Source organism: Triticum dicoccoides, chromosome 5A (genome assembly GCF_002162155.2).
Source record: "Triticum dicoccoides isolate Atlit2015 ecotype Zavitan chromosome 5A, WEW_v2.0, whole genome shotgun sequence".
In the NCBI taxonomy this organism is placed as follows: domain Eukaryota; kingdom Viridiplantae; phylum Streptophyta; class Magnoliopsida; order Poales; family Poaceae; genus Triticum; species Triticum dicoccoides.
The window spans coordinates 56,772,304-56,791,848 of record NC_041388.1 but is presented as its reverse complement, the minus strand read 5'-3'; the positions used below and the strand labels follow the sequence as shown (position 1 = coordinate 56,791,848).

Below are 19,545 nucleotides of genomic sequence, written 5' to 3'. Positions count from 1 at the left end.
CCAATAGTGGAACCTGGATGCTCATATTGGTTCCTACATATTCTACGAAGATCTTTATCGGTCAAACCGCATAACAACATACGTTTGTTCCCTTTGTCATCGGTATGTTACTTGCCCGAGATTCGATCATCGGTATTCCAATACCTAGTTCAATCTCGTTACCGGCAAGTCTCTTTACTCATTCCGTAATACATCATTCCGCAACTAACTCATTAGTTGCAATGCTTGCAAGGCTTAAGTGATGTGCATTACCGAGAGGGCGAAAGATACCTCTCCGACAATCGGAGTGACAAATCCTAATCTCGAAATACGCCAACCCAACAAGTACCTTTGGAGACACCTTTAGAGCACCTTTATAATCACCCAGTTACGTTGTGACGTTTGGTAGCACACAAAGTGTTCCTCCGGTAAACGGGAGTTGCATAATCTCATAGTCATAGGAACGTGTATAAGTCATGAAGAAAGCAATAGCAACAAACTAAACGATCAAGTGCTATGCTAACGGAATGGGTCAAGTCAATCACATCATTCTCTAATGATGTGACCCCGTTAATCAAATGACAACTCATGTCTATGACTAGGAAACTTAACCATCTTTGATTCAACGAGCTAGTCAAGTAGAGGCATACTAGTGACATACTGTTTGTCTATGTATTCACACATGTATTATGTTTCCGGTTAATACAATTCTAGCATGAATAATAAACATTTACCATGATATAAGGAAATAAATAATAACTTTATTATTGCCTCTAGGGCATATTTCCTTCAAAAAAATTGCCCAGCTCGGCGAACAAGTGGACCAATCGTGCCCCCCCCCCTGCTCAAGGTGTCTAGCGATATCGTCACTAATGATCCGAGGATGGTGCCCGATTATAGCAATCTTGAAGATTACCTTCCCGACGATGTACATTATGTTTTCTTGAAGGTGGAAGAACACAAATACCATTACGGGAAGCCTCTTGTCAAAGATGAAAGATCTCTAACAACGATGATGTGAAGATTCCATGATTGGTACATGAAAACCTGTAGAGAGTCTGGGGGGACGAATACTTTGTATCTGAGAGTTAAAGAGGAGCACGACCTCATTGGAATTGATTTGTTGACTATTCCATTTGAGGAGTTCTTTCAGTTTTTCAATCAAAAGGCCCTCGATAAATTAACGGTCACTTGCTACTGTCTGTAAGTACTACTTCTGTCATTAAGTCTCTATATATAGCTCAGCTCTTTCATTGCATGTATTTATAATTATCCTCACTATATTATGCAGATTGAAGATCGTCGAGTGCAGAAAAGCAGAAATGTATGATATTGGGTTCATTAACACAAATCTCATAGATGAATTTCAGGTTAAAAAGAGCGCCAAAGATGCTGAGGCCAACTTGCTCAAATCATTGATAATAAATCAAAACAAAGATAAAATACTCTTTCCTTACAACTTCAAGTGAGTGTTACTGTCTTGTGCATATTCGGTTTCCCTTATTACTCGAGCGAGGTTATAGTAATGTAATTGATGAGTTATGCATGCGTGCGCAGCTTCCACTATATTCTCCTCGAGATTAAGCTTGAGCAGGGACTAGTAACCGTCTTAGACTCGAGACAAAAAGATCCCGAGACCTATGCGGGCATGACTAAAATTCTCAACAAGTATGTTCAATTGATCATTATCGCACCATATCGGCAACTTTTTGTTCATTTCCTGATATCTCAAGTAATAATTATTTTCTTTGTCTTGCAGGGTTTGGAAAAAGTTCACCGAAGAAGCTCCGGGACTGCCGAAGGAGCTGCGATATACATACCCGAAAGTAAGTACTACTAGCTAGCTAGTTCCGCGCATCTCCCGTTGATTCTAGCTACTTTCATCAATGCCATTTATAATGCTTCATTATTAGTTTGATTGACCTCTATTTCTCGTAAAGTGCTTGTGGCAGGAACAAGGGAATGATTATTGTGGATACTACATGTGTGAGTTCATCTACAACGCGACTTGCAAAGACAAGCGGGGCTACTCTAAAAGACAATTTGATGTGCGTAAGCAATAATATTCACAATTTCATTTTATTACACCATCATTTCTTTTGAGTTTCATTCATATATATGTATTAACCACCTTCTTCAAATTAGACATGGGAGATGCGGAATGAACTCCTACCAGAAGATCGCATGAAAGCAATTCAAGAGGAATTGGCGGGATTCTTTCTTGACCACGTCATCAATAAAGCCGGAGAATACCATGTGGAACTTGATTTCAAATGCTAGGGGATTGTAAGAGATCTTACATATTGTATATGTATGTAGCCAGTAGCGTCGGTAGATAATACGAAAACTTGTTGTTCGACCAATCTCTAAGAAAAGGAGAGGTCGATCACTTCTCTCGGTATGCATGACGAACTTCCGTACTTAACGGTTTCCTTCATTTTCTTACTAGCTAGTGTGTCGAGGGCCTCTCTATACGTATAGTACGTAGCGTCGACCAAGCACGGAGATAAGAGAGGACACTTCTGTATATTAATTAATTAGCTACCTAACACAATATATGAAACACCTTAATTAACCATACAAAACCCTCAAATCCTCCCCCCTTTCAGAAAAAAAACAAAAACCCTAACCCTTGAAAAGCTGACGCGTGGATGCCTTTTGGTCCCGGTTAGTGCCACCAATCGGAACCAAAGGCCGTCCTGCCTGGGCTCGCAGCACCGGCCACGTGGAGACCCATCGGTCCCGGTTCGTGTAAGAACCGGGACTAAAGGCCTTGGGCTTTAGTAATGACCCTTTAGTCCTGGTTCAAGAACCGGGACAAATGGGCCTTACGAACCGGGACAATAGGCCCTTTTTCTACTAGTGTTGTAGAATCAATTATTTAAGGCGTAAGAGCATCTACAGCCGGACTTGGCAAATCCGACCCCTCAAATGCCCCCGGACGCGTCGGGGCGCGTCCGCGGACAGTGATCGTTCACCCCTCAAAACGCATTCCACACCCGGATACCTCAAATTAGAAACCTCAAATCCATATTATTACATGCAACGTAGCGATCTTTGACCGGAGCTTGTCCGGTTCCGCTCGCCCGGCTCCGCCCTGGCCATGTTCGGCGGTCGGTTGCGCTCCTCAGAGTGTTGGGCCGGTCCCTGATACGTCTCCAACGTATCTACTTTTCCAAACACTTTTGCCCTTGTTTTGGACTCTAGCTTGCATGATTTGAATGGAACTAACCTGGACTGACGCTGTTTTCAGCAGAATTACCATGGTGTTATTTATGTGAGGAGAAAACGTTCTCGGAATGACCTGAAACTTCACGGAGCCACTTTTCAAAAAATATGAAAAATACCTGCAAAAGATGAAGGCCAGGGGGCCCACCACCTGCCCACGAGGGTGGGGGGCGCGCCTGCCCCCCTAGGGCGCGCCCCTACCTCGTGGGCCCCCTGTTGCCTCTCCGACTCCAACTCCAACTCCATATATTGTGTTTCAGGGAGAAAAAAATAAGAGAGAAGAAATCATCGCGTTTTACGATACGAAGCCGCCGCCAAGCCCTAAAACCTCTTGGGAGGGCTGATCTGGAGTCCGTTCGGGGCTCCGGAGAGGGGAATCCGTCGCCATCGTCATCATCAACCATCCTCCATCACCAATTTCATGATGCTCACCGCCGTGCGTGAGTAATTCCATCGTAGGCTTGCTGGACGGTGATGAGTTGGATGGGATCTATCATGTAATCGAGTTAGTTTTGTTAGGGTTTGATCCCTAGTGTCCACTATGTTCTGAGATTCGTATTGCTATGACTTTAATATGCTTAATGCTTGTCACTAGGGCCCGAGTGCCATGATTTCAGATCTGAACCTATTATGTTTTCATCAATATATGAGTGTTCTTGATCCTATCTTGCAAGTCCATAGTCACCTATTATGTGTTATGATCCGTTAACCCCGAAGTGACAATAATCGGGATACTTACCGGTGATGACCGTAGTTTGAGGAGTTCATGTATTCACTATGTGTTAATGCTTTGTTCCGGTACTCTATTAAAAGGAGGCCTTAATATCCCTTAGTTTCCGTAAGGACCCCGCTGCCACGGGAGGGTAGGACAAAAGATGGCATGCAAGTTCTTTTCCATAAGCACGTATGACTATATTCGGAATACATGCCTACATTATATCAATGAACTGAAGCTAGTTCTCTGTCACCCTAGGTTATGACTATTACATGATGAACCACATCCGGCATAATTCTCCATCACTGATCCATTTCCTACGAGCTTTCCATATATTGTTCTTCGCTTATTTACTTTCCCGTTGCTATTGCTATCATCACTACAAAATACCAAAAACATTACTTTTACTACCGTTACCTTTTGCTACCGTTACCACCACTATTATATTACTTTGCTACTAAATACTTTGCTGCAGATACTAAGTTTCCAGGTGTGGTTGAATTGACAACTCAACTGCTAATACTTGAGAGTATTCTTTGGCTCCCCTTGTGTCGAATCAATAAATTTGGGTTGAATACTTTATCCTCGAAAACTGTTGCGATCCCCTATACTTGTGGGTTATCAGTCGCTGACAAGGTAGGGTAGGGCATGGGACACGAGCTGGCTCATGGGACTCAAGGCCCCGCCTTCTCCCATGCTCTACTCTTCCTCGTCGGAGACCGGAATCCGAATGGTGCCGGTGGATGTCAGATCGATGATGGATCCATCCGGGAACGAGCCGCCGATGTCCACCACGATGCGGTTGCGGCGCTCGGACTGATGCTCCATACGGGGCGTCGGAGAATGCGACTCCACCTCACTAACATCTGTTGGGTTTCGTAGTAATTTCAAAAAAATTCCTACGCACACGCAAGATCATGGTGATGCATAGCAACGAGAGGGGGAGAGTGTGATCTACGTACCCTTGTAGATCGACAACAAAAGCGTTAACTTGGTTGATGTAGTCGTACGTCTTCACGGCCCGACCGATCAAGCACCGAAACTACGGTACCTCCGAGTTCTAGCACACGTTCAGCTCGATGACGATCCCCGGACTCCGATCCAGCAAAGTGTCGGGGAAGAGTTCTGTCAGCACGACGACGTGGTGACGATCTTGATGTACTACTGTCGCAGGGCTTCGCCTAAGCACCGCTACAATATTATCGAGGACTATGGTGGAAGGGGGCACCGCACACGGCTAAGAATATGATCACGTGGATCAACTTGTGTGTAGGGGTGCCCCTTGCCTCCGTATATAAAGGATCCAAGGGGGGTGCGACCGGCCCTAGTAGGAGGCGCGCAGGAGGAGTCCTACTCCTACCGGGAGTAGGACTCCCCTCCCTTTCCTTGTCCAAGTAGGAGAGGGGGAAGGAGAGAAGAAAAGGGGGGCGCCGCCCCTCCCTCCTTGTCCAATTCGGACTAGGGGAGAGGGGGCGCGCGTCCTGCCTTGGCAGCCCCTCCTCTTCTCCACTTTAGGCCCATGAGGCCCATTAACCCCCGGGGGGTTCCGGTAACCCCCCGGTGCTCCGGTTTTATCCGAAACTTCCTCGGAACACTTCCGGTGTCCGAATATAGCCGTCCAATATATCAATCTTTATGTCTCGACCATTTCGAGACTCCTCGTCATGTCCGTGATCACATCCGGGACTCCTAACTAACTTCGGTACATCAAAACTCATAAACTCGTAATATAACTGTCATCGAAACCTTAAGCATGCGGACCCTACGGATTCGAGAACAATGTAGACATGACCGAGACATGTCTCCGGTCAATAACCAATAGCGGAACCTGGATGCTCATATTGGCTCCTACATATTCTACGAAGATCTTTATCGGTCAGACCGCATAACAACATACGTTGTTCCCTTTGTCATCGGTATGTTACTTGCCCGAGATTCGATCGTCGGTATCTCAGTACCTAGTTCAATCTCGTTACCGGCAAGTCTCTTTACTCGTTCCATAATACATCATCTCACAACTAACTCATTAGTTGCAATGCTTGCAAGGCTTATGTGATGTGTATTACCGAGAGGGCCCAGAGATACCTCTCCGACAATCGGAGTGACAAATCCTAATCTCGAAATACGCAAAACCAACATGTACCTTTGGAGACACCTGTAGAGCACCTTTATAATCACCCTTTTACGTTGTGACGTTTGGTAGCACACAAAGTGTTCCTCCGGCAAACGGGAGTTGCATAATCTCATAGTCATAGGAACATGTATAAGTCATGAAGAAAGAAATAGCAACATACTAAACGATCGGGTGCTAAGCTAATGAAATGGGTCATGTCAATCAGATCATTCACCTAATGATGTGATCCCATTAATCAAATAACAACTCTTTGTCAATGGTTAGGAAACATAACCATCTTTGATTAACGAGCTAGTCAAGTAGAGGCATACTAGTGACACTCTATTTGTCTATGTATTCACACATGTATTATGTTTCCGGTTAATACAATTCTAGCATGAATAATAAACATTTATCATGATATAAGGAAAATAAATAATAACTTTATTATTGCCTCTAGGGCATATTTCCTTCAGTCTCCCACTTGCACTAGAGTCAATAATCTAGATCACATTGCCATGTGATTTAACATCAATAGTTCACATCTTTATGTGGATAACGCCCATAGTTCACATCGATATGTGACCAACACCCAAAGGGTTTACTAGAGTCAGTAATCTAGTTCACATCGCTATGTGATTAACACCCAAAGAGTACTAAGGTGTGATCATGTTTTGCTTGTGAGAGAAGTTTAGTCAACGGGTCTGCCACATTCAGATCCGTAGGAATTTTGCAAATTTCTATGTCAACAATGCTCTGCACAGAGCTACTCTAACTAATTGCTCCCACTTTCAATATGTATCCAGATTGAGACTTAGAGTCATCTGGATCAGTGTCAAAACTTGCATCGACGTAACCCTTTACGACGAACCTTTTTGTCACGTCCATAATCGAGAAACATATCCTTATTCCACTAAGGATAATTTTGACTGTTGTCCAGTGATCTACTCCTAGATCACTATTGTACTCCCTTGCCAAAATCAGTGTAGGGTATACAATAGATCTGGTACACAGCATGGCATACTTCATAGAACCTATGGCCAAGCCATAGAGAATGACTTTCATTCTCTTTCTATCTTCTGCCGTGGTTGGGTTTTGAGTCTTACTCAATTTTACACCTTGTTACACAGGCAAGAACTCTTTCTTTGACTGTTCCATTTTGAACTATTTCAAAATCTTGTCAAGGTATGTACTCATTGAAAAAACTTATCAAGCGTCTTGATCTATCTCTATAGATCTTGATGCTCAATATGTAAGCAGCTTCACCGAGGTCTTTCATTGAAAAACTCTTATTCAAGTATCCCTTTATGCTATCCAGAAATTCTATATCATTTCCAATTAGTAATATGTCATCCACATATAATATCAGAAATGCTACAGAGCTCCTACTCACTTTCTTGTAAATATAGGCTTCTCCAAAAGTCTGTATAAAACCAAATGCTTTGATCACACTATCAAAGCGTTTATTCCAACTCCGAGAGGATTGCACCAGTCCATAAATGGATCGCTAGAGCTTGCACACTTTGTTAGCTCCCTTTGGATCGACAAAACCTTCTGGTTGCATCATATACAACTCTTCTTCCAGAAATCCATTCAGGAATGCAGTTTTGACATCCATCTGCCAAATTTCATAATCATAAAATGCGGCAATTGCTAACATGATTCGGACAAACTTAAGCATTGCTACGGGTGAGAAGGTCTCATCGTAGTCAATCCCTTGAACTTGCCGAAAACCTTTTGCGACAAGTCGAGCTTTGTAGACAGTAATATTACCGTCAGCGTCAGTCTTCTTCTTGAAGATCCATTTATTCTCAATTGCTTGTCGATCATCGGGCAAGTCAACCAAAGTCCATACTTTGTTCTCATACATGGATCTCATCTCAGATTTCATGGCTTCAAGCCATTTTGCGGAATCTGGGCTCACCATCGCTTCTTCATAGTTCGTAGGTTCATCATGATCTAGTAGCATGACTTCCAGAACAGGATTACCGTACCACTCTGGCGCGGATATCACTCTGGTTGATCTACGAGGTTCAGTAGTATCTTGTTCTGAAGTTTCATGATCATCATCATTAGCTTCCTCACTAACTGGTGTAGGTGTCACTGAAACAGTTTTCTGTGATGCACTACTTTCCAATAAGGGAGCAGGTACAGTTACCTCGTCAAGTTCTACTTTTCCTCCCACTCACTTCTTTCGAGAGAAACTCCTTCTCTAGAAAGGATCCATTCTTAGCAATGAATATCTTGCCATTCGGATCTGTGATATAAGGTGTACCCAACATTTTCTTTTGGGTATCCTATGAAGACGCACTTCTCCGATTTGAGTTTGAGCTTATCAGGATGAAACTTTTTCATATAAGCATCGCAACCCCAAACTTTAAGAAACGACAACTTTGGTTTCATGCCAAACCGTAGTTCATACGGTGTCGTCTCAACAGATTTAGATGGTGCCCTTTTTAACGTGAATGCAGCTGTCTCTAATGCATAACCCCAAAAATGATAGTGGTAAATCGGTAAGAAACATCATAGATTGCACTATATCCAATAAAGTACGGTTATGACGTTCGGACACACCATTATGCTGTGGTGTTCCAGGTGGCATGAGTTTGTGAAACTATTCCACATTGTTTTAATTGAAGACCAAACTCGTAACTCAAATATTTGTCTCCGCGATCAGATCGTAGAAACCTTATTTTTCTTGTTACGATGATTTTCCACTTCACTCCAAAATTCTTTGAACTTTTCAAATGTTTCAGACTTATGTTTCATCAAGTAGATATACCCATATCTACTTAAATCATGTGTGAAGGTCAGAAAATAACGATACCTGTCGCGAGCCTTAACACTCATCGGATCTCATACATCAGTATGTATTATTTCCAATAAGTCAGTTGCTCGCTCCATTGTTTCGGAGAACGGAGTCTTAGTCATCTTGCCCATGAGGCATGGTTCGCAAGCATCAAGTGATTCATAATCAAGTGATTCCAAAAGCCCATCAGCATGGAGTTTCTTCATGCGCTTTACACCAATATGACCTAAACGGTAGTGCCACAAATAAGTTGCACTATCTTTGCATCTTTTTGGCTTCAATATTATGAATATGTGTATCACTACGATCGAGATCCAACAAACCATTTTTGTTGGTGTGTATGACCATAGAAGGTTTTATTCATGTAAACAGAACAACAATTGTTCTCTAACTTAAATGAATAACCGTATTGCAATAATCATGATCAGATCATATTCATGCCCAACGCAAACACCAAATAACACTTATTTAGTTTCAACACTAATCCCGAAAGTATAGGGAGTGTGCGATGATGATCATATCAATCTTGGAACCACTTCCAACTCTCATCGTCACTTCACCCTTAACTAGTCTCTGTTCATTTTGCAACTCCCGTTTCGAGTTACTAATCTTAGCAACTGAACTAGTACCAAATACTGAGGGGTTGCTATGAACACTATTAAAGTACACATCAATAACATGTATATCAAATATACCTTTGTTCACTTTGCCATCCTTCTTATCCGCTAAATACTTGGGGCAGTTCCACTTCCAGTGACCAGTTCCTTTGCAGTAGAAGCACTTAGTCTCAGGCTTAGGACCAGACTTGGGCTTCTTCACTTGAGCAACTTGTTTGCTGTTTTTCTTGAAGTTCCCCTTCTTCTTCCCTTTGCCCTTTTATTGAAACTAGTGGTCTTGTCAACTATCAACACTTGACGTTTTTCTTGATTTCTACCTTCTTCGATTTCATCATCACGAAGAGCTTGGGAATCGTTTCCATTATCCCTTGCATATTATAGTTCATCACGAAGTTCTACTAACTTGGTGATGGTGACTAGAGAATTCTGTCAATCACTATCTTATCTGGAAGATTAACTCCCACTTGATTCAAGCGATTGTAGTACCCAGACAATCTGAGCACATGCTCACTAGTTGAGCGATTCTCCTCCATCTTTTAGCTATAGAACTTGTTGGAGACTTCATATCTCTCAACTCGGGTATTTGCTTGAAATATTAACTTCAACTCCTGGAACATCTCATATGGTCCATGACGTTCAAAACGTCTTTGAAGTCCCGATTCTAAGCCGTTAAGCATGGTGCACTAAACTATCAAGTAGTCATCATATTGAGCTAGCCAAACGTTCATAACGTCTGCATTTGCTCCTGCAATAGGTCTGTCACCTAGCGGTGCATCAAGGACATAATTCTTCTGTGCAGCAATGAGGATAAACCTCAGATCACGGATCCAATCCGCATCATTGCTACTAACATCTTTCAACTTATTTTTCTCTAGGAACATATCAAAAATAAACACAGGGAAGCAACAACGCGAGCTATTAATCTACAACATAATTTGCAAAATACTATCAGGACTAAGTTCATGATAAATTAAAGTTCAATTAATCATATTACTTAAGAACACCCACTTAAATAGACATCCCTCTAATCCTCTAAGTGATTACGTGATCCAAATCAACTAAACCATGTCCGATCATCACGTGAGATGGAGTAGTTTCATTGGTGAATATCACTATGTTGATCATATCTACTATATGATTCACGCTCGACCTTTCGGTCTCCGTGTTCCGAGGCCATATCTATATATGCTTGGCTCGTCAAGTATAACCTAAGTATTCCGCGTGTGCAACTGTTTTGCACCCGTTGTATTTGAACGTAGAGCCTATCACACCCGATCATCACGTGGTGTCTCAGCACGAAGAACTTTCGCAACGGTGCATACTCAGGGAGAACACTTCTTGATAATTAGTGAGAGATCATCTTATAATGCTACCGTCAATCAAAGCAAGATAAGATGCATAAAAGATAAACATCACATGCAATCAATATAAGTGATATGATATGGCCATCATAATCTTGTGCTTGTGATCTTCATCTTCGAAGCACCGTCGTGATCACCATCGTCACCGGCACGACACCTTGATCTCCATCGTAGCATCGTTGTCGTCTCACCAATCTTATGCATTGCAGCGCGATTGCATTGCATACAATAAAGCGACAACCATATGGCTCCTGCCAGTTGCCGATAACTCGGTTACAAAACATGATCATCTCATACAATAAAATTTAGCATCATGTCTTGACCATATCACATCACAACATGCCCTACAAAAACAAGTTAGACGTTCTCTACTTTGTTGTTGCAAGTTTTACGTGGCTGCTACGGGCTTAAGCAAGAACCAATCTTACCTACGCATCAAAACCACAACGATGGTTTGTCAAGTTGGTGCTGTTTTAACCTTCGCAAGGACCGGGCATAGCCACACTCGGTTCAACTAAAGTTGGAGAAACTGTCACCCGCTAGCCACCTTTGTGCAAACCACGTCGGGAGAACCGGTCTCGCGTAAGCGTACGCGTAATGTCGGTCCGGGCCGCTTCGTCCAACAATACCGCCGAACCAAAGTATGACATGCTGGTAAGCAGTATGACTTATATCGCCCACAACTCATTTGTGTTCTACTCGTGCATATAACTTCAACACATAAAACCTAGGCTCGGATGCCACTGTTGGGTTTCGGAGTAATTTCAAAAAAATTCCTACGCACACGCAAGATCATGGTGATGCATAGCAACGAGAGGGGGAGAGTGTGATCTACGTACCCTTGTAGATCGACAACGGAAGCGTTAACTTGGTTGATGTAGTCGTACGTCTTCACGGCCCGACCGATCAAGCACCGAAACTACGGTACCTCCGAGTTCTAGCACACGTTCAGCTCGATGACGATCCCCGGACTCCGATCCAGCAAAGTGTCGGGGAAGAGTTCCGTTAGCACGACGGCGTGGTGACGATCTTGATGTACTACTGTCGCAGGGCTTTGCCTAAGCACCGCTACAATATTATCGAGGACTATGGTGGAAGGGGGCACCGCACACAGCTAAGAATATGATCACGTGGATCAACTTGTGTGTAGGGGTGCCCCTTGCCTCCGTATATAAAGGATCCAAGGGGGGGTGCAGCCGGCCCTAGTAGGAGGCGCGCAGGAGGAGTCCTACTCCTACCGGGAGTAGGACTCCCCTCCCTTTCCTTGTCCAAGTAGGAGAGGGGGAAGAAGAGAAGAAAAGGGGGGGCGCCGCCCCTCCCTCCTTGTCCAATTCGGACTAGGGGGAGAGGGGGCGCGCAGCCTGCCTTGGCAGCCCCTCCTCTTCTCCACTTTAGGCCCATGAGGCCCATTAACCCCCCGGGGGGTTCCGGTAACCCCCGGTGCTCCGGTTTTATCCGAAACTTCCCCGGAACACTTCCGGTGTACGAATATAGCTGTCCAATATATCAATCTTTATGTCCCGACCATTTCGAGACTCCTCGTCATGTCCGTGATCACATCCGGGACTCCGAACTAACTTCGGTACATCAAAACTCATAAACTCATAATATAACTGTCATCGAAACCTTAAGCATGCGGACCCTACGGGTTCGAGAACAATGTAGACATGACCGAGACATGTCTCCGGTCAATAACCAATAGCGGAACCTGGATGCTCATATTGGCTCCTACATATTCTACGAAGATCTTTATCGGTCAGACCGCATAACAACATACGTTGTTCCCTTTGTCATCGGTATGTTACTTGCCCGAGATTCGATCGTCGGTATCTCAGTACCTAGTTCAATCTCGTTACCGGCAAGTCTCTTTACTCGTTCCGTAATACATCATCTCACAACTAACTCATTAGTTGCAATGCTTGCAAGGCTTATGTGATGTGTATTACCGAGAGGGCCCAGAGATACCTCTCCGACAATCGGAGTGACAAATCCTAATCTCGAAATACGCCAACCCAACATGTACCTTTGGAGACACCTGTAGAGCACCTTTATAATCACCCTTTTACGTTGTGACGTTTGGTAGCACACAAAGTGTTCCTCCGGCAAACGGGAGTTGCATAATCTCATAGTCATAAGAACATGTATAAGTCATGAAGAAAGCAATAGCAACATACTAAACGATCGAGTGCTAAGCTAATGAAATGGGTCATGTCAATCAGATCATTCACCTAATGATGTGATCCCGTTAATCAAATAACAACTCTTTGTCAATGGTTAGGAAACATAACCATCTTTGATTAACGAGCTAGTCAAGTAGAGGCATACTAGTGACACTCTGTTTGTCTATGTATTCACACATGTATTATGTTTCCGGTTAATACAATTCTAGCATGAATAATAAACATTTATCATTGACTAGGGCATATTTTATTATTGCCTCTAAGGCATATTTCCTTCAACATCCGCCGCCGCGAGGGCTACCGCCGGTTCCCGCGCTCGGCGTCTTGCACGGCGGGCACCCCGTGCCATGGCCTCGTTGGAGGAGGCACGTGGTGCGTCCTGATGCTCGGCGCGCCGGCGGAGGGGGTGCGTGTCCGCCAGCGCGTTCTGACGCCAGACAGACCGCTCAACCTCTGGCGAGGTAGCTATGGTCGGCCTAGCGCCGGATCCATGCCCCATTTGGGCCTAAGCTAGGGGCGGGCGTTCGGTATAAACCGAAAATTCGGTTTCTACCATTCGGTTTTTCTTCAAATTCGGTTAGTAAAACCAAAAACCGAAAATGGTAGGTGAAAATTGCTAACCGAAAATTCGCTTAACCTAATATTCGGTGCGGTTTTCGGTTTTATGCCGAAGGAACACGTTTGAAGTACTTGCGCTTCGAAATTGCAGCAGGCTCCTTGTCACGGTGCCATTTCTTTTTCTCAAGCCCGGCCGTCTACAGCAGCAGTACCATTCTCTCCGGGCGCTGCCCCCTCACTCTGAGTTGAATCGAGTTCTTGGCGGCCGCCCCAGACCCAACCCAGATCCCCTTTTCCCCTTTTAATGATCCAATCCACCGGAGCAGGCAAGCTTTCTCCGATCAGAGCTCCATCATTCCTTTCCCCGCAAGCTTCCGCATTCCACAGGCCAAGCCGCGAGGCCCTACCGCCGCCATCTGTCGCCGCTCTGTCCCTTCTTCATGGTGCAGCGCAGCGGCATACCACTACAAAGTAGCAGCAGAAGAAGAAGCTCGAGGGAGTGACTGCCAGTGCCACAGCAAGACCAGCAAGAGAGGGAGGGAGCGGGGGGAGCCATGGGGTCCCCGAAGGCGGCCAGGAGCAAGGCGGGCCAGCTGGGCGGCATCTGGCGCCGCAGGGTCGGCGCGCCCTTCGCCGCCCTCCTCGTCGCGGCCGTCCTCGTCCTCGTCCTCTTCACCGGCCGCTTCCCGCAGGGCCCCGACGGTCAGTCGCCCAACCGACTTGGTCTTCTTCTTCTTCTTCTTCTTCTTCTTCTTCTTCTTCTTCTTCTTCTTTCTTGTCATCTCTCCTCTGTACCGTATCCTCGTGTGTTCTTACTGGAGATTTATCTCAGCTTCCTCGCGGTTCACCCCGGTACATGTGGACGACTCCACCCCCCGGACGGTGCGCGACCGGCCGGTCTCCTCCACGGACCAAGGCAAGAAGATGAAATCCATGCGCTTTGCAACATCTTTGCAGTTGCTTGTGTCTTGTTCGTCGTTTCCTTGTGATTGTTGACCGCTTCCCGTATTCAGACTTGGAGACATCTGATTCCTCAAAGCAAGAAGGGGAGACGTCTGATTCGTCAAAGCAAGAAGAGGAGGGGAGTGACCAAAAATTTGGTAAGCATAGCGGACATAGGAAATGGGCGGGATTTCCCTTTAGTTACCGAGGCTCGTTGGTTTCGGAATCCAGACCGGATTAGTAAAATCTGATGGTTCGGTTTCGGGGATGCAGAGCTTGATGAATCTTCCATGGAGGCAATGGAAGAGCAGAAACAGCCTCCAGAGGACACTCCTGGTGTGGCATTCTTCTTTGTTTTTATGGCCTATTCTGACGGATCAGCTAGTGTATAAATTCTGAATGTTTCTGATTGGGGACAAAATGTAGAGACCAAACCAGCATCTCAAGGCACTACTCCAGCCAACTCCGACTTGGACGGCGAGGGAGGGATGGCGACCACGACCGCGCCGGACCAAGAAGAAAGGAATGCAGGAGGATCTGGTAAGGCTTGTTGTTTTATTGCAAATAAGTTTGTTCCTCAGCCAATCATTTTATTTTTTGCTTTTGCTCCCAAAGCAACTTCACCTGTAGTGGAGTAAGGAGGTGATTATAACTAGCAGTGACTGGCTGATGCGCTTTTATATGTAAAGTTGATTCTTGTAGGGCACTAAAGCTAACAGTGAATGCTATCCTTAAGTTCAACACATGGAAATGTTGAATAGACCCTCTTTCTAGAGGGTAGGAGCTAATTATTCATCCTAGTGGTCCACATTTGGATGACTTGTAGTGCACACTAAGTCAATAACACAAAGCTTTTTCCTTTGTTGGGGAATATAACTGAAGTGCTCTGTACTGTGAAAATTAAGCATGGAACTGTTTTAATGGTTGTACTCCCTCCGTTCAGAATTACTTGTCGCAGAAATGGATTTACCTAGACATATTTTATTTCTAGATACATCCATTTTCGAGACAAGTAATTCCGAACGGAGGGAGTAGTTATTAAAGGCCTAGAAATTTAGGTTTAGATTTAGCCGGATGTGAATTCAGCAGAATTTTGCTAGACTAATATAAACTGATTTTCTAGACAGCAATTGAGCAAGCCTGTTTTTTTAATTGTTAAGCAAGCCTGATTGAGGGCATGATGCATTGACCGCACATAATGTTTTTAGCTCATCAAGAATTATTTTTTATCTGCAGAACTAATAACAGTTTAAGTATAAAACAATAAAAACCCTAACTTATACCAGAAAAACATAGGATTTTTTTTGGCCCGGTTACCTGTCACTTCCAAACTGTGCAAAGTATTAAATGATGTTTACATAGAACACCAAAAATTTTTGTTTCTAGAATTGTTGTCTGTACTTGTGATAACAAAAATGAATTTTCTTTCTATTCCATATAGGTATGTAGCAGATCCTAACTTTATTTGCTTTGGAGGACATTGTAGTTTTATTCATAAAGGCTTAGGGTGTATTCGGATTGTGACCAAAATTGCACCCTATCAATTTTTTGGTCATGACCGAAACATTAGCCTTTGTTTTGGAGACCGAATTTATGGGATGCCAAAGCTCCATTACCAACTGTAATTCATTTTTCTAACCAATGTTGGCATTGGCAAGCAAAACCTTAACTAAAATTTTGGCTAGCCAACTTTTTGTCAGGGCAACCTTCGGCACTTATCCGAATATACCCATAACGTAGTACCCATGTACTCCCTCCGGTCTTTTTTAGTCTGCATATAAGTTTTGTCTGAAGTCAAAGTGTCTTTACTTTGACCAAATTTATAGAAAAAAGTATTAACATTCATAATGCCAAACCAACATTTTTAGATTCATTACGAAATGTAGTTTCGTAGCATACATATTTGATATTGTAGATGTTGATAATTTTTAATATAAATTTGGTCAAACTTTGCAAAGTTTGACTTGACACAAATCTAATATGCGGAGTAAAAAGGACCGGAGGGAGTACAGTAGAAGATACAAAATTTGTAATTTAGTGTCACGAAAGAATATGCTTATGTGGCAATTCTGTCCAAGATGAGAAAAATTGCTTGCTCTGGTTATATTTGGTTCTATTGTTTGATCCTGTTTGCTATCTTAACATGACAGTTAATCTTGCTTGCTATTTCATACTCCCTCTGTAAACTAATGCATGAACTGCAAAACTGTCCTATATTAGTGTACAGAGGTAGTATGTAACTAGCTATGAAATATTATCAGGAATACAATGGCCATACTGTAAACCTCTGGTTGGAATATTATGATTGTAGGGGCTGATTGCTCAGCCTACGCATACCCTTTCTGGATACGGCATTAGTGCTTATTCAGTTTATCTGTTTTTGGTTTAGATGTCTGGATGTTGTGGTGTTTTCTTCTTGTGATTAATATTATTTGCACAAACATATTGCATCCAAATATCTGCCATTGCTACGTGCTACCCCTGTTAAAATTGTTCAGCGAATCAACACCATCAAAACATGTACTCATGGAACTATTTCATACTGGCATGTACTGATCATTCAAAGTTGATGACTAACAATTATTGTGAAACAGGTTCAGCACCATATACCAAGTGCACACCTCCACCGAACTCGACGGTCTGCGACCTCTCCAACTCGCGCTTCGACATCTGTGAGTTGTGCGGCGATGCTCGCACCATTGGTCAGTCGTCCACTGTCATGTATGTCCCACACACACAAACTTCCGACGGTGAAGAGTGGAGTATTCGAGCCCAGTCTCGGAAGAACCTTCCCTGGGTCAAGAAGGTGACTGTCAAATCTCTGAATACCTCGCAACCAGCACCAAGGTGCACCTCCAAGTATGCCATGCCAGCCATTGTATTTGCCCTTGGTGGGCTCACAGCAAATGTGTGGCACGACTTCAGTGATGTCCTTGTTCCACTGTTCCTCACTGCCCGCCAGTTCGACAGGGATGTTCAACTCCTTGTGACAAACAACCAACCCTGGTTCAGCAAGAAGTACATGACAATCCTGAGCAAACTCACACGACACGACATCATAGATTTTGATTCAGACGACCAGGTCAGGTGCTATCCGCATGTCATTGTTGGTCTGAGGAGCCATGGTGACCTTGGCATCTATCCAAACCTGTCACCACAGAACTACACAATGATGGACTTCCGGTTGTTTGTCCGGGGAGCCTATGGTCTGCCTGCAGCCAAGGTGGCCATTCCCTACAAGGCTGATAGAGATGATCCTGACAAGAAGCCCCGCATAATGCTAATTGATCGGGGCAAAACCCGGAGGTTCATCAACGCACCGTACATTGTCCAAGGGCTGGAATGGTTTGGTTTTGAGGTGGTCAAGGTTGACCCGAAGATGGACTCTAGTCTTGATGAATTCGCCCGCCTTGTTGACTCGTGCGATGCAATCATGGGCGCGCATGGCGCGGGCTTGACTAACATGGTGTTCCTGCGATCAGGGGGAGTGGTGGTGCACATTGTGCCGTATGGGATTGAATTCATGGCTGATGGGTTCTATGGAAAACCGGCACGGGACATGGGCCTAGGCCATGTCAGGTACAGCATCAGTCCAGAGGAGAGCACGTTGCTGGAGAAATATGGGTGGAACCATACTGTGATCAAAGACCCCAAAGCCATTAGGAGCAGTGGATGGGACAAGGTTGGGGAGGTTTACATGTCCAAGCAGGACATTGTCCTTAACATGACAAGGTTTGGGCCTGTTTTGCTGAAGGCAATAGATTTTATCATGTAGGTGTATGGGATTTTGGCTGCCTGTATCGCTTTATGCAGAGGCTGGGGTTAGGTTTTGAAATTGTTGTTTTTGTTAGCTACAACATTTTGACAGTTTTTACTAGAAAAAGATACTTCACACTTCAATTGTTTTGGGAGATGGTGTTTACTGTTCATCTAGAGCTGATGTATAGGATTGGATGTGCAAGACCTAATAAATTATGATGTGGAGTGCTGAGCTCAGTTTTATGTTACAATCTTGTCCTGTTCATCTGTAGTCATATGTTCGCAGTGTGAAATGATGTGCTGAACATTGCACGGAGATGAATCTTTTTTTTTGGTGTTTGATTGATGCCCTCTTTGCAGGCACATTCTTCTAACTAAATTCTATTATCGTAATATCATTTGTACATACATAGCACTTCGATATAATTTATATGTCCATGCGTGCTTCGTGATACATACGATTTTATTTTTAGAACCAGTCAGGAGAACTGCATGTGCTCTATTAAAGGAGAAGAAAAATATTTATTTTTCAAACCATGCAGGACCATTCGGCATGAGTGGTGAGCTATCTCAAAAACAATGAAACAAAACTGCATGTGCTCTATTAAAGAAGGAAAACAACTGGGGATAGAACCCCAAAGCATGACAGGTTACACGACCAAAAGAGGTACTCCCTCAGTGTAAACAAACCGCAATACGTTTTAGGTGACTAAGTGCAACCCCAACAGATCCCCTATCCAAAAAGAAACTACTCTCTCTATAAAAAAAAGAAATATAAGATTGTGTAGATCACTATATTAATCATCTAAACGATCTTATATTTCTTTACATAAGGAGTACCATTTAGTGGAAGTTTGGGCCAAAAAACTTCTCCAACAGATCCCCTAAAAAGGTGAAATAAATGTACAGGATCATGTAAACTTGGCCACAACTTTCCTCTGGTTTAGGGGAAGTTTCTCTTTCCGTAAACTTTTGGCGGGCTAGAAACCACGTGAAACTTCCCACCACTCTGCCCGCCCCTGCCGCCCGCCCACCGCTGCCACGCCGTCGCTACCTAGCTACCAGTCGTCTGAGCCTCGAGTAACCTGATGAGCCACCAATCACGGGAGATGGCGGGATCAGCCCCAAAATGATAGTGTGGCACACCTGGTATGTCACCTAGAGGTTGCACCGATGGGGAGGAGCAGGGGAACGATCTGGGAAGTGACATGTGGATGATTTGGTCGATGAAGATGCATGAAGGAAGCAGGCGATGGGCGATGCAATCAAGGAGGACTAGGGCCA

General features: G+C 44.0%; 1 protein-coding gene across 1 annotated transcript; it reads left to right on the top strand.

The window, feature by feature from the left end:
* The first annotated feature begins 13,728 nt into the window (after positions 1–13,728).
* LOC119299268 (beta-1,2-xylosyltransferase XYXT1-like) lies at positions 13,729–18,512 on the top strand. The gene is made up of 6 exons (XM_037576514.1): positions 13,729–14,262; positions 14,393–14,476; positions 14,574–14,660; positions 14,776–14,838; positions 14,929–15,042; positions 17,097–18,512. Exons 1-6 carry the CDS (start codon positions 14,115–14,117, stop codon positions 18,275–18,277), a joined length of 1,677 nt encoding a protein of 558 aa, XP_037432411.1. The 5' UTR covers positions 13,729–14,114; the 3' UTR covers positions 18,278–18,512.
* The last annotated feature ends 1,033 nt before the right edge of the window (positions 18,513–19,545 follow it).

What these genes read in the sequence shown, in the direction of transcription:
- LOC119299268 (XM_037576514.1), top strand. Translation starts at nt 14,115, where the DNA reads ATGGGGTCCCCGAAGGCGGCCAGGAGCAAGGCGGGCCAGCTGGGCGGC. An exon ending in CTTCCCGCAGGGCCCCGACG is followed by an intron (nt 14,263 to 14,392) that starts GTCAGTCGCCCA and finishes GATTTATCTCAG; the next exon opens with CTTCCTCGCGGTTCACCCCG. An exon ending in GGGGAGTGACCAAAAATTTG is followed by an intron (nt 14,661 to 14,775) that starts GTAAGCATAGCG and finishes TCGGGGATGCAG; the next exon opens with AGCTTGATGAATCTTCCATG.